Below are 12,428 nucleotides of genomic sequence, written 5' to 3' on the forward strand. Positions count from 1 at the left end.
TGATTTAAGGACTTCAGTAACTCAGCCAGAGGTTAGGGGTCTATTACAGGAGTGGGTTGGTGAGGTTCTGTGGCCTGCAATGTGCAGGAGGTCAGATTAGATGATTATGACGGTCCCGTCTGTGCTTAAAGTCTATGAGTCTATGACGAGAGGACTCTGAATGGCATCAAACAGACAAGAGGCAGAAGGGACATGAAAAGCCACCAAGGGCAATGAAGAACCTCAAGAGCATGGGCAAGGCAGAGAGCGTGGGGGCAGTACTAAAGGCAGCAGAGAGAGACACTCTGCAGAGACAAGTGTCCCTTTCACACAGCTTGGAGAAGGTTGCAATGGAATATTAAACATCTTACAGCAAAAACAACGAGAGTTCTGTAGCACTTTAGAGACTAACTTTAATTTCTTCAGGCATAAGCTTTCATGGGCTGTAACCCACTTGGTCAGATGTAAGGAATAGAAATCACATAGGAGGCATATATATACATATCCAAGGGAAGTAACAGCAATGGGGAAGGTGGATACAAGCAAAGTCCATTCAGTTAGAGAAGTTGAGGCCTATTCACAGCCATGGATAGGAGGTGAGAATGTGTGATCAGTGGCAATTCTTGTACTGAGATAGCCATTCCAAGTCCAAATATTATAATATTTAGCCACTAGGTGGCGACGTGTGAAATATGCCTTATGAACACTTTTATAACAGACACCACTCAGTGAGAAAACTCCTGGGCCTAGAACCTGGTAACTACATTTGTGTCACACTGGATGCAGAAAAAGGATGGAGAATTCCATCTGTTGTACAGAAAAAGAATTCAGTACCCAGATCATATGTGACTGAGAGTGACAATGACGAAAGAGTTCAACGGAAACTGTCGACATCTACAGTTTGTTCCTCAGAAAACAGTCAAAAGAAAAAACTCTACAGATGGCTGTTGCAGAACAAGAAGATTCAAAGACTCCAAACGAACTAGAGCCAGTCATTTCAGCTAATGCACATACAGATGACCAAGTTGTCCTGTGTTCCAGTCATGTAATAAGAAAACCAGTCCAATTCAGAGACACTTAACAGAATGATCTGTACTGAACTTTTAAAGATAGCATGATCATGTAATGGTAGAAGTGTAAAATCCGAGACTGAATGGAATGTTAAACTGTGCTGTACGGTTCAGACACTAGGTGGCACTGTGTGTGACATACCTTATCCATGCAGAGACCTGCCGTTGCTGGCAGGGCATTAAACTATCTTAAAGATAAACACCTCATGCATCTCCCTCTGGGGTGGCAGCTCTGTAACCAGTCCATATCTGGTACATGACAGAGGTCTCTAGTGAATGTGCCGGGCTGGGGCACTACCTGCTCCCTGGTCCACAAGATGCTGTCCTTGGCTCAGTCGCATCCAACCGTGCACTTAGGAAGGGCTATCAGAGTGGCTGCTTTGCAGACCGGGGTGAAGATGGCACCAGGAAAACTGGGCCCATATCCAGAGCCACAGGATGGGACCAAACCCCTGGTGAGACTTTCCTGTTTCCTTCTCAGTGTATGTTTCACTATCAGCAGGTGAGAGTCACTTCAGTATTGGCAGGTGGTGGTGAGAGAAGGGGGCAAAATGCATGTGTCCAGCTGGAGACATGGAGAACAGCCACCGCAGTTATAGATAAAGGAGAGCAGGAATAAGAGGAAGTGTCAGGGCATGAGGCCTACAAGAAGAAAAATCCTGGGAGTCAGGGCAGGTAGCAGAAGGGAGACCTGAGCACTGGTGCGTGGGTGAAGGCCAAGGTTGGTGAGGTGTCTGTCTCCCATCACTGATAAGAGCAGTACAAGCCCTCAGACACCACATGCGCAGGGCTGTTTCCTTCATGGGCAACTGCCATCTTGTTCTTTGGTACAGCTGGTCATGTCAAATTCTTCATACTCCCCAGAGGCCACAAGCACTTTCTGCTAAGGCTGGGATGAATCTACTCTTACAAAGTAGCCATGACTGCCATGTGCTCTGCCACTTGGCAAGTCACTTCCCCATTGCTGTGTCTCTGTTCCTCATCTGGACATGTGGGGATCATCAAACCTCTCTACTTCACAGGGGGCTTGGAGGCTTTATTAATAAACATCGTAATATGCTTGGAGACCCTCAGATGAAGGGTGCTATTGAAGTTCTAAGGACTATTACTGTTATTATTAACAACGATTTGTTTCTACAACACATTGGAACTCACTTTAACCATGGCCCGGAATAACACAAACCATCTCTCCTAATGGGAGAGCCACAGCAGCACATGAAAGATACTTTAGATGCGTATGGCATCGAGTGGTCTCTCTCTATTTTGTCCCATACTTAACCATCTTGCTACTGCCAAATCCACTGGCTACTTCTTGCAGACTTATCTCGAAGGATCAGGCGTCCTCTGAGATATCCCTGATTTCACTGGGAATGTCAGTTCAGAGCAGCAGCACAGCAGTGGGACATATATGCTCAGCTGTGAAGGGCTGAAGCAGAAGACAGAAGGGAAACTCAAATGTTCATTTCCATCACTTAGCCTTACCTTGCAGAGAGGATGATAACCCGAGCCTCCAGCTCCTTGGCTTCAAGCAGCAGTGAAGTCACGTTTTTGGTCCCAGGATCAAACTGAAGAACTTTCTCAGCCTGTGATTAGTGTGAGCAAAGCCGGTTAGTGCAGTGGCTAATGGCTGCTGGTGAGAGCCATTCTATCTAGAAAAGGTTCAAGAGAATTCATTAAACTGTATACAGCTCTGCTAAGTATGATGGGTTAACTACGGTTTTTCTTTTTCTTTTTTCTTTTCTTTTCTTTCTTTTCTTTGCTTTTCTTTCTTTCTTTTCTGGTTTAGGTTTTTTTTGTTTGGTTGGTTTTTTGGGGGTTTTTTGCACTGTGCATGCAAACTGAAGTCAATCAAGACCCAAAAAGAGGCGTGCATTGTACAGGAAAGAGAAAAAGGCTTTTGAAATGCAATTGAAAACTCAAACAAGTGTTGTTTTTCAAAAACATGGGAAATTAAAAAAAAATATTGCACAGGGTTAACCTTTGGGAGTAAAAGTGAGCATCTTACACCGAGGAACTGTTCCCTTTGGGGAGGAAAAGGGGTCGGTTCAATTTTCAAAAAGAAAAACTTGCAAGTTAATTACTGGTTCACATGCATGTCTCAAAAAGAAATCCTTTTGGGGTCAGCTGGCTAGATTTCCATTCTCAAGTTCAAACCAAAACTATGTCAACATAAAAACGTGCTACCAAGAAACATAGTCATGGATCTCTTTTTTTTGCTTTCTTTTCCTTTTTTTTTTTTTTTTAATTTTTTGGTGGCTGTGGCTATTTGTCATTTGCTAGTTAGATTGGTGGGCGGCGTGCATTTCCATGCAAATATACCTTGGGTCCTCGCTTGTTGTCATAGGAAAGTTGGTCGAGGTTTTCATAGTTCCTTTTTTTACTCTGATGAATAATGTGCACAGAGAAAATATGTAGACACAGAAGAATATTATAAACAGTTGAAAATGACGTGTAGTAAAGCAATCCAACATCCACCTCCTCCTCCACTGTTTGCTAAAGGGTCTCTATAACACTGGAGCTCGCAAAAACTATTACTAACAGGACAGAGTGTCTGGGATCTTGTGAAACATTGAGTTGAAAAGGCATATTGATTAAAACAAGCTCGAACGTCATGGCTGTTGAGATGCAGTTGTATGTTCCCATGTAGGAGCAGGGATTTTTTCAGCATGTATCTTATGTATCTTAAATTCAGAGACAATTTACATGTCGATAAGGGCTTAAACTGCTGAAATTCCATAGAATTACCGTGGAAGGACAAAAGGACCAAATGGTCTGTATGGAAAAGTGCTAGATACATGCAAAGTATTATGGTGATTAGCTGTTATTATTATTATTATTATTATTACAGTTGTGTTCACCCTGAGTGAGTGCTGAAAGTCTGTCTGGATTTTACATCTGCTGTGGGGATTGGAGAGCTCTATGGAGCTTTGCTCTCATCCAAAAGAGAAAGAAACACTTGCTATATTCTGTACTGGATCAAAGCGTGACAATGTGAAAGCAATGGTGATCACAGGATGACATGCCAGCCTTTACCTGCTGCATGGGGGAAGGCAGGAGGGTGGGTCACCAAAACACACCCTGGGAAGCCAATTACAGAATGGGCATGTGCCCGTAGTAGGAAATGGTCCTCTCTGCCCTATTGCCACAGCACACCTAGCATGCCCTCCACCTGGGGATTGCTAGGTGTGATCACTAGGCACTGTGGGTGAAAGCCCTGAACTGGAAGTTGGAGGGAAGAGTTCTTTCCTCCCCCATTTTCACTTAGAGCAATGAGCAATTTCTCACTCTCAGCCTCAGAATGCTCATTCTCAAAGGAGCCAGTGGCATGAAAACTTCCCTCTGAGCTTGCCTTCCCTACAGATTACCTGCAAACGGACACAACACCCCTGAAATCAGAAGGCCTGACCCTGCAACAGTTTATCACAGAGCAGAGTGCATACTCCCAGGAGAAGCCAGTGCTCATGCTGATATCAAGGCAGATTTGTATTAAAGCTAGAGATGGATTTAATCCATCCCCTCGGGAGCTGAACATTTCTGGACTTTGGAGGGGTTCCAAATCTTGATCCAAATTTTGCCATACATGCCCTTGTCGAATGAAATACGTGATGGGGACCTGTCAGGTGTCTACCAAAAAGTGAACAAGTAACACGTTTTCCCCCGAGTTATTCCTTAAACACGCAGCTGTTTTCATCTCTGCATCTTGATTTGCAAACTGCATTGATTGTCTCCCTCTCTGTGCCCTCATAGATGCTTCTTTAAAGAGACATTGCTATTTCTCCCGCCTGTACAATGCTCGCAGGGCTCTATGCAGTGAAAGGATGGGCCCTTCCATTGCCTTTCTCCTCCCTGCTCTCTCCTCCAAATAAATCTAGCAGGATTTTCATTTCCCTAAGAATCTAGAATGTTATAAAGTAACTGCATCTATTGTAGAAAAGAATCGGAGGAAATAAAATATACTCTGATCCCAATTCGGTCTTCATTTCAGGCTCTTTCTGCTGGTGTTCATGGTAGGAATTTCCAGTGCTTCTTGTCAGTGTCTCATCATATCACATGGCACAGTGAGACACAGAGCAATATTGCAACAGAGAAAAGCAGTATCTCATTGGCAGAAGGCATGAAATATTCACCCCTTTCCGAATGTGTTGGATACTCTCACTCAGGCAGCATCTATTCAGAGGTGCCCTCAGTCTGCCTGTATTTCCTCTTTCTTTTATTTTCCAGTCTTGACGGACCTTGTGCATACACATAGTGGTGACATCCTAAAAGTGGAGTGGACAAAAGATTGGAGAGTAGGGAACAATTCTATCCCAAGCCTATGGGGGCTAGACAAGATGGAACCTAATGAGTCATTTCTAGTGCTACAGGTTTGACATGGGTGGTAAAAATGTCATGGATACTGTGGTTTTTTGGTTTGTTTGTGACTTTGCTTTGTGTCTGGGATTTTCCTTGGATCCGTGATTTCATAGGCTGTAGGGCTGGGGGTGAGGGGTCACCCAGGCTACGGCCCAACCACTTTTTCTAGCCCATTCCAGCTTGAGGAAGGTGATTCAGCAGTTCGGGACCAGGGAGGTGGGACAGAGAATCAGGGGGGAAGAGTTGCACCTGCATGCTGGGGGGAGAGTGGGGGTGAAGGTGAGCCGGGCCAGCCCGAAGGAATGGGAGCCACCACTGCAGGTGACTGCAGGGCAGGGTTTCTCTGCAACCCACCACCAACTCCTCTCACTCCCTGAGGGCAGAACCTGACCTTCCCCCACATAGTCCCCCCACTTTAAATAGCATCCCCATGACACTACACACCATTTCCCTCTAAATCCCTGACTTTTAGTAAATGTACTGTGACCATTCAGTGATTTTGATTAAAAAAGAGCCATGACAAATCTGCAAGCCTTGTCTTTCCTACCCCTAATTTCTCTCAGTGATCTTGCTAGCTGCTCTGGTTTCCAAGGGTTGCTGCTGGGCTCCCCATGTAACAGCAGAGCTACACAAATCATTGCAAATGAATCATTTTTAGCAGATTTCCCCCCTTGTGCATTGTCCATGAGCTAATAGTCATTGTCTTGAATCAACTAATTTAATCAAATAATTTCTGTACCGTCCCTGGTCTACGGCGTATATTTGATATTTGACATTTTAAATGTTGGGGTGGGAAACATCAGTCATAGGGTCCTACGTCTGTTTCCTGATTGGGTGAGTGTATCTCTTAGAAGCAGGCACGTGAGGCAAATATTCATGCTCATAAATTAAAAATTCACTTTCCATAAATATTCTCCAGCATTTGCGCAGAAGGTGTGGTCTGCCCAGAGGTTCCTGCCAATGCGCTGCTTTGCTGGCATGCTCACAGAATAGGAGCACAGCAGGCCTGGACACAGTCAGAACAGATTCACTTACCAATGCAAATGTATTCTGGGGGACTTCATGCAATCTGAAACAATCCCTAATATACACTGACTAGTGGTGAAGTATCGAGAAGGCAGAGCTCCTCAGCCTGATGAAAAGCAGCCAGATCCGGCTGCTAGTCACTGGAGATGGCTTGAACCAGAGCTTGAGGTCCAGGCTGTTAGAGAATTCAGCACTGGATATGAACACTGGGCATAAATGCCGCTGCTAAAAGTATGCTCAGGGCCTGCCTGGACTCTCTGAGGCTGTGAGGTGAGATGTGACAGAAATCCTATTCCTGCCACTGACGTGTTTCAGTCCCCAAGAAAAGGGAATGTGAGGAGCGAGTTAAGATGAATTTTACCACGATCCATCACCATAAATACCCGGCCTTCTGCAGGTGGACGGAGGCAAAGCCTTACCGCATGGCAGCAGCTTCTCCTTGCTGCTCATTCAGTTCTGAACCAGTTCGATTTTCAGTCGGATCATATGACTGGGAAAAGGGCGAGGGCCAGGCTGAGGTCACTGAACGGAAGGAAATGGACCAAGGTTCAGGTGCATTAGACTAGGGATCAAACCCTCAGTGATCGAAAGGGCAATTAGAACCAGAAGAGACCTGGGAAGAGGTGAAGAAACCCTACCTATAATCTGTGTTAAGCAGGAGGTCAGTCTAGATGATCACGAGTCCCTTCTGGCCTTTGAATCCATCCGCCACCTTCTAGAGTGTCCCACGCATCAGAACAGCTGGGATCAGTGGAACCCTTTCCAGCTTGTGTCTACTCCACCGCAAAAGAAAAAGGAACGAGAAGGCCTGGCAGTTGCCAAAGAAGAGGCAAAGGAGAAGATGACCTGTCATCCAAGAGACTGGTCCCAGCGTCTAGACGAGGGCATCTAGAGCAGCCTAGTGGCTGCCAGAAGACATCAGAGGATGTCGTGTATTCATCTCAAATACAGTGCAGGCCAACACAGACCCCACCCCAGGCTCCTAGTGGCTCTTCTTTGCAGTGACAGACCGATGAAGGGTATGACACAGAGCTGGGGGGTACCCCCTTGGGCACAAGAGGATACAAAGTATCAAAATGTGGCTGTAAATGTGTGCAATGTTCTTGTTTGTTGATCCGAAGGACGGTGCAGGAAACAGCAGGGAGTGGGGGAATGATCAAAACCCACAGAGGAAGTGAGAGAGAAGAGTCAAAGCTGCGGACATGGAAGTTGTAGGGTGAGTGGAAGGTAGGAGGCGAGGGACGTGGACACTTTTATTCAGAATAAGGGTGATAGTGACCCTTCCAAAGCCATCAGTAAAGGAGGGCAGGACACAGTGAAGGGGGCAGGCTGGACCCAGTGGAGGAGGTCTCAGTTAAAATGCCATCCCAGGCAAGAGCCAGCGAGTCCGTACTACTCACTGAGAACAGAGTAAGCAGCAATTGACTTGTGCTGCAGGAAGGCACCTTAAGCTTCCTATTGGGGGGCAGCATCTGACTCTAAGAACCAGTTGGGCCATGGAAAAGCTGCCATCAGTGGGGAAATCCCATGCTGAGAGTATGGAGCCATCTATCGGGAGTGGCCTACCGAGAGCTAATACAGTGCTGGTCCATTGCAGAAATGGTCATGTGCTCGATGAGCCAGAAGAGGTGCCTCCAGACTCAAAGGTCGCTGATTCTCAGCAGACCCAACACGCAAAGTCTACAGCTGTGTCTGCCAGTCAGCGACGCACTCTGCCACATCTGGCTGGCTGTCCAGCAGCTGCAGATGTGTCTAGATACTAACAAATTGTAGTTGTTGCCAGTGACGCGTGGCCGGCTCCAGAGGCACAGGTGAGGAGTGGACGTCACTCACTGGGATTGCCTGATAGTCAGGAAGTGTAGCTACCTTACAGGGCTTCTCTGTGAAGCTCCCAAAGTGGAAGAGGCTTGGATGCTTCCTACCTGAAATGGAGCTGAGACTGTTTCCATGTACCCCACAATCCAGTAATGGAGGAAGCACCGCATCTTCTAGTTAAAAATTTTCCCTTTAAATGGCTCAGAGTAATGATTTCCCTTTAAGTGGCTCAGATTAAGACTGCAGCCAAGGGGCTTCCTCCTTTTCATGTGCCTGCTCAGTTTAATCTTAGCAACAGAGCTCTCCCACTAGCCACAGGTGACTGGGACATGCCCATGGTTATACTGCACCTGGTGAATCTCTACTAGGCTTCAGACAGCTGGACTTAGCTCTACGCCCCCTTGGATGACACTAAAAATAGGTGCAGTGCACATCCTTGATAAAGCTGCTCACAGAAGCCACAAGCTTACTCTCATTTACAGCATGGGGCATGTTAGGAAAGCGTGTTTAGCACGTGCTTCAATGGAGATGGGTTAGGGCCTATCATAACAGCCAGAGAGCTGAAAGCTTTGTAGAGAGGATGCATTACTCTGTGCAGTAACGCATTGCCTGACCTTTCTGTCCTAAGCCACTAAGCGAGTGTCACTTAGCCAATTAAAAAGTTGCTCTTCTGGCTCCGTTTGGTAATTGGCTTTGCCAAGTCTGCACTGTACCTTAGAGAAGTGTAAAAGGGGATGGGTGCTTTTCCTAAGCTGGGTGATTGGTTCTCTCCCTGGGTGGGAATCGCCCGGGCGAGGTATTTGCAGAGCTCCAGGTTATTCTTCCCTTCAATTTGTAGTTGATTTACACGTAGGAGATTTTGACCATGGCAAAGCAAGTGAAATGAATAAAGTACAAAGTTCTGTCAGGTACTAGTCAGACACTGTTGATGCTTTAAGCATAATGTTAGCCATGTTACAATGGAAAGAAAAGGTGTTTTACATACAGAAATCTACATACATACAACAGCCTGAGACTTCTAGTTTTGTTGTTGTTCTTTAACAAAATTACATGACAATGTTTCGAAACTGACCTTGGATTCTCTCTCTTCCAGGAGCGTCTCCAGCTTCTTCTGTGCAGCACGGCCCTCGTGGTCATCACTGACAATCAGTATGATGTGATTCCAGTTGAACACTCGCATCATCTCAAACCAGACATTGGACTGGTGAGAGTACGGTGGGACTGTGCGCAGGAAGGACAGGTGGATGCTCTGCAAGGAAGAACGAAGGCTGAACATAGACTTTCGCAGCTCATTCTTGCAGAGCTCGGTCTCTCTGACAGATCAGATCCACAAGTTCTGGGCAAAGCTCAGAAGACTAGCAACGCAGGAATTCCTGGTGATCCTGAGATATAGGCCTTTCAGTCTGGAACCTTTAATTGGCCCCTGGAATCTAAAATTCCTTTTGTTTATTTTGGTGGAGACGCAGACACTAGCGCTGATTTCAAACATTCTTGTTTTCTGTGCGTGGGGAAGTTGGATTTGTGGCCTATAAGAAGCAGAGCTGGCCTTGTTATTCATCGTCAATAACATTCAGTGCATGCTTAGCCCCTTTTTCTGACTGTGAATTGTGACAGATAACAGCTTCTTCTAAGCAAGCACATTTATTCTTAAGGTAAAAGCATCACGAAGATAACATAGAAAAACAATGAAAGAACCCACACCCATGCTAAAAGCTTACCAGCATCACCTATCAGTCTGATGGCAATTTAGTAGGTCAAAGTCTTCCACCCCTTCCGCAACGGATGCCCTCCCCCCACTTAGAAAGGTCCTGTCCTTTTGCTGGATCAAAAGGAAGGCCCAGAGTCAGTTTAAACACAGGCTATTTATCCAAAAGTCCTTCTGCTTCACCCCTTCTGCTTTTAAAGCCAGGATATCCTTCCTCAAAAGCAAAGAATATGGAATATCTAACAACACACCCCAAGCCAACACCCCAACCATTCCTGAGTCTACATAGAAATCTGTGCTGTAAGTAAAGCAAAGGCTTTCACACCAGGAACTTTAACACAGATTGCACACCCCGGGAGCATTTGATGGGATTTCATGATATGGGACTTAACTATTGTTTTAGGAGTCTCAGTATCTCTACAACCAATGAATGTCTCTACATTGACTGCCACCTTCTGCTCCCACTGATGATCCAATGGATCTGCCCCTGAGAGGGTGCATCAGGACACGTACACAATGGTTTTCTCAGCAAGCAAAAGGAGTGAATCAGACCCCTCTCAGTTAGTGCCAGACTTACAAGGGACTGAGCAGCCAACATGCAAATGGGGTGGCTGACAGGGAAGGGGGAGATCCCCCCTGCCAGCATCCCAGAGGAATCATGTTACTTTCCCGGTATATGCAGACAAATTTCTGTGGAGCGCAGGGGTGAGAAAGCCTCTTTCTCCAGGGGAGGGACGAGACTTACTGACATGCAGGGAAATGTATGAAACCCACAAAGGGTGGGAAATGCCCAAGTAATATATATGACAGCTGCTTGGGAGATGTCAAAGGTAGCTCCAACTAGGAAGGGGGGGAATGTCTTCTCACAATCTATGACTGCCTGATGGTCTGTGAAAATGTATAAGACGCTGAGCTGGGTGGAAGAAAAACTGCTGCACACCTTGACTCATGCAAGGATCAAAAGTCTTCCCGAGTGAAGTGGGGGATCCCAGATTGTCTGGGGGATCTGGAGTGGACTCTTCCCCCCAGATAAACCAGGATTCTAGGTAACTTTTCTAGGGGGAGATGGAACACATACTGCAATGCCGTCCAGTATCTTTGGAGTCCACTGTTTAAAATGAATGGTTCATGAATGATTGCATTCTAGTCCACCAGGGAAAGCTGCCCCAGCTCCTCCAGGAACTATAAACTGTGAGTGGGGATTAAGGTTTATCAGCAAGGTTGAAACCCCCCAAACAGGTACCACTTCCTGGGGAGGCTCAAGTATACTGGTTCAGAGTGGATTTTCCAGAGACCGACAGACAGAAAAAGGACTTTTGGATAAATAGCTGGAGTTAAAACTGACTCAGGCTCTTTGTTCTAATCCAATAAACAGCCAGGACCTCCTCTCCAAAGACTGCCCCAACCCTTGTGGAGGGGTTGGAAGGACTTAATCTACCAGTGTCCATGAGACTCAGGGATGACCTATGGTAAGTTTTTATCCTGTGAATAGGAACTTTTATTGTTTTTATGAACATAAGAATGGCCATACTGGGTCAGACCAATGGCCAATCTAGCCCAGTGTCCTGTCTTCTGATAGTGGCCAATGCTTCAGAGGGAATGAACAGAACAGGCAATCATCAAGTGATCCATCCCCAGTCACCCACTCCCAGCTTCTGGCCATCAAAGGTTAGGGACCCCCAGAGAATGGGATTACATCCTTGACCATCTTGGCTAATAGTCATTGATGAACCTAACCTCATGAATGTATCTAGTTCTTTTTTTAACCCACTTTTAGTTTTGGACTTCACAACATCTCCTGGCAAAGAGTTCCACAGGTTGACTGTGTGTTCGCTGCCTATTAATTTCATTGGGTGACCCTTGGTTCTTGTGTTATGTGAAGGAATAAATTACATTCCTGATTCACTTTGTTCACATTCATTGCGATTTTATAGACTTCTATTATATCCCCCTTTAGCCGTCTCTTTTCCAAGCTGAAAAGTCCCAGCCTTTTTAGTTTCTCCTTGTACGGAAGCTGTTCCATACCCTAAGGCCTTGTCTACACTCAAAAAGTAAGTCGACTTAATATATGTTAACTTACAGCCACTGCAGTAATTACTGGGGTGGCTGACATCCACATGACCTTCCTTGAGTCGGAGGAGTGCGTCCTCACCAAAAGCACTTTCGCTGACCTAAGAGGGGCAGTGTAGGGAGCTGAGAGTCTGGTCGGGCTGCCCCCCTTTCCCGTTCCCCACCAGGAGCCAGCCCCGGGCTTCTCCCATCCCCATTCTCCAGCAGGAGCCAGGGGAAGCCGGTTGAAATTGATAAGGCTGTCCCGCTCCCAGCAGCTCCCACCCTTGGCTTCTCCCATCCCAGCTCACAGCTGGGAGCCAGGATCCAGCTGCTCAGGCTTGCAGCAGTCTGGGCTTCTTACCCTGCTCCCAGCCAGGAGCAGAGCAGCTGCCCGGACATGCAGCAGGCTGGGCTTTCCTATCACTGGA

At 46.3% G+C, this 12,428-nt stretch overlaps 1 protein-coding gene across 7 annotated transcripts in view; it reads right to left on the minus strand.

The window, feature by feature from the left end:
* GRIN1 (glutamate ionotropic receptor NMDA type subunit 1) overlaps window positions 1-12,428 on the minus strand; it is a 58,611-nt gene that overhangs the window by 33,315 nt on the left and 12,868 nt on the right. For 5 of the 7 annotated variants that reach the window (XR_010922236.1, XM_067561491.1, XM_067561487.1 and 2 more), the window contains exons 3-5: window positions 9,316-9,492; window positions 3,369-3,431; window positions 2,532-2,632 (exon numbers count right to left, since the gene is read on the minus strand). Coding sequence is in view for 6 of the 7 variants with exons in the window: in XM_067561491.1 (XP_067417592.1) it covers window positions 2,532-2,632; window positions 3,369-3,431; window positions 9,316-9,492 (341 nt within the window). In the remaining variant the exon portion in view is untranslated. The remainder of the gene's footprint in view (window positions 1-2,531; window positions 2,633-3,368; window positions 3,432-9,315; window positions 9,493-12,428) is intronic. The other 2 variants (XM_067561493.1, XM_067561488.1) reach the window with 1 other exon arrangement.

The sequence above is a fragment of the Emydura macquarii genome, unplaced genomic scaffold (genome assembly GCF_026122565.2).
Source record: "Emydura macquarii macquarii isolate MOO-44397 ecotype Brisbane River unplaced genomic scaffold, CSIRO-AGI_Emac_v2 contig_2417, whole genome shotgun sequence".
Lineage (NCBI taxonomy): Eukaryota > Metazoa > Chordata > Testudines > Chelidae > Emydura > Emydura macquarii.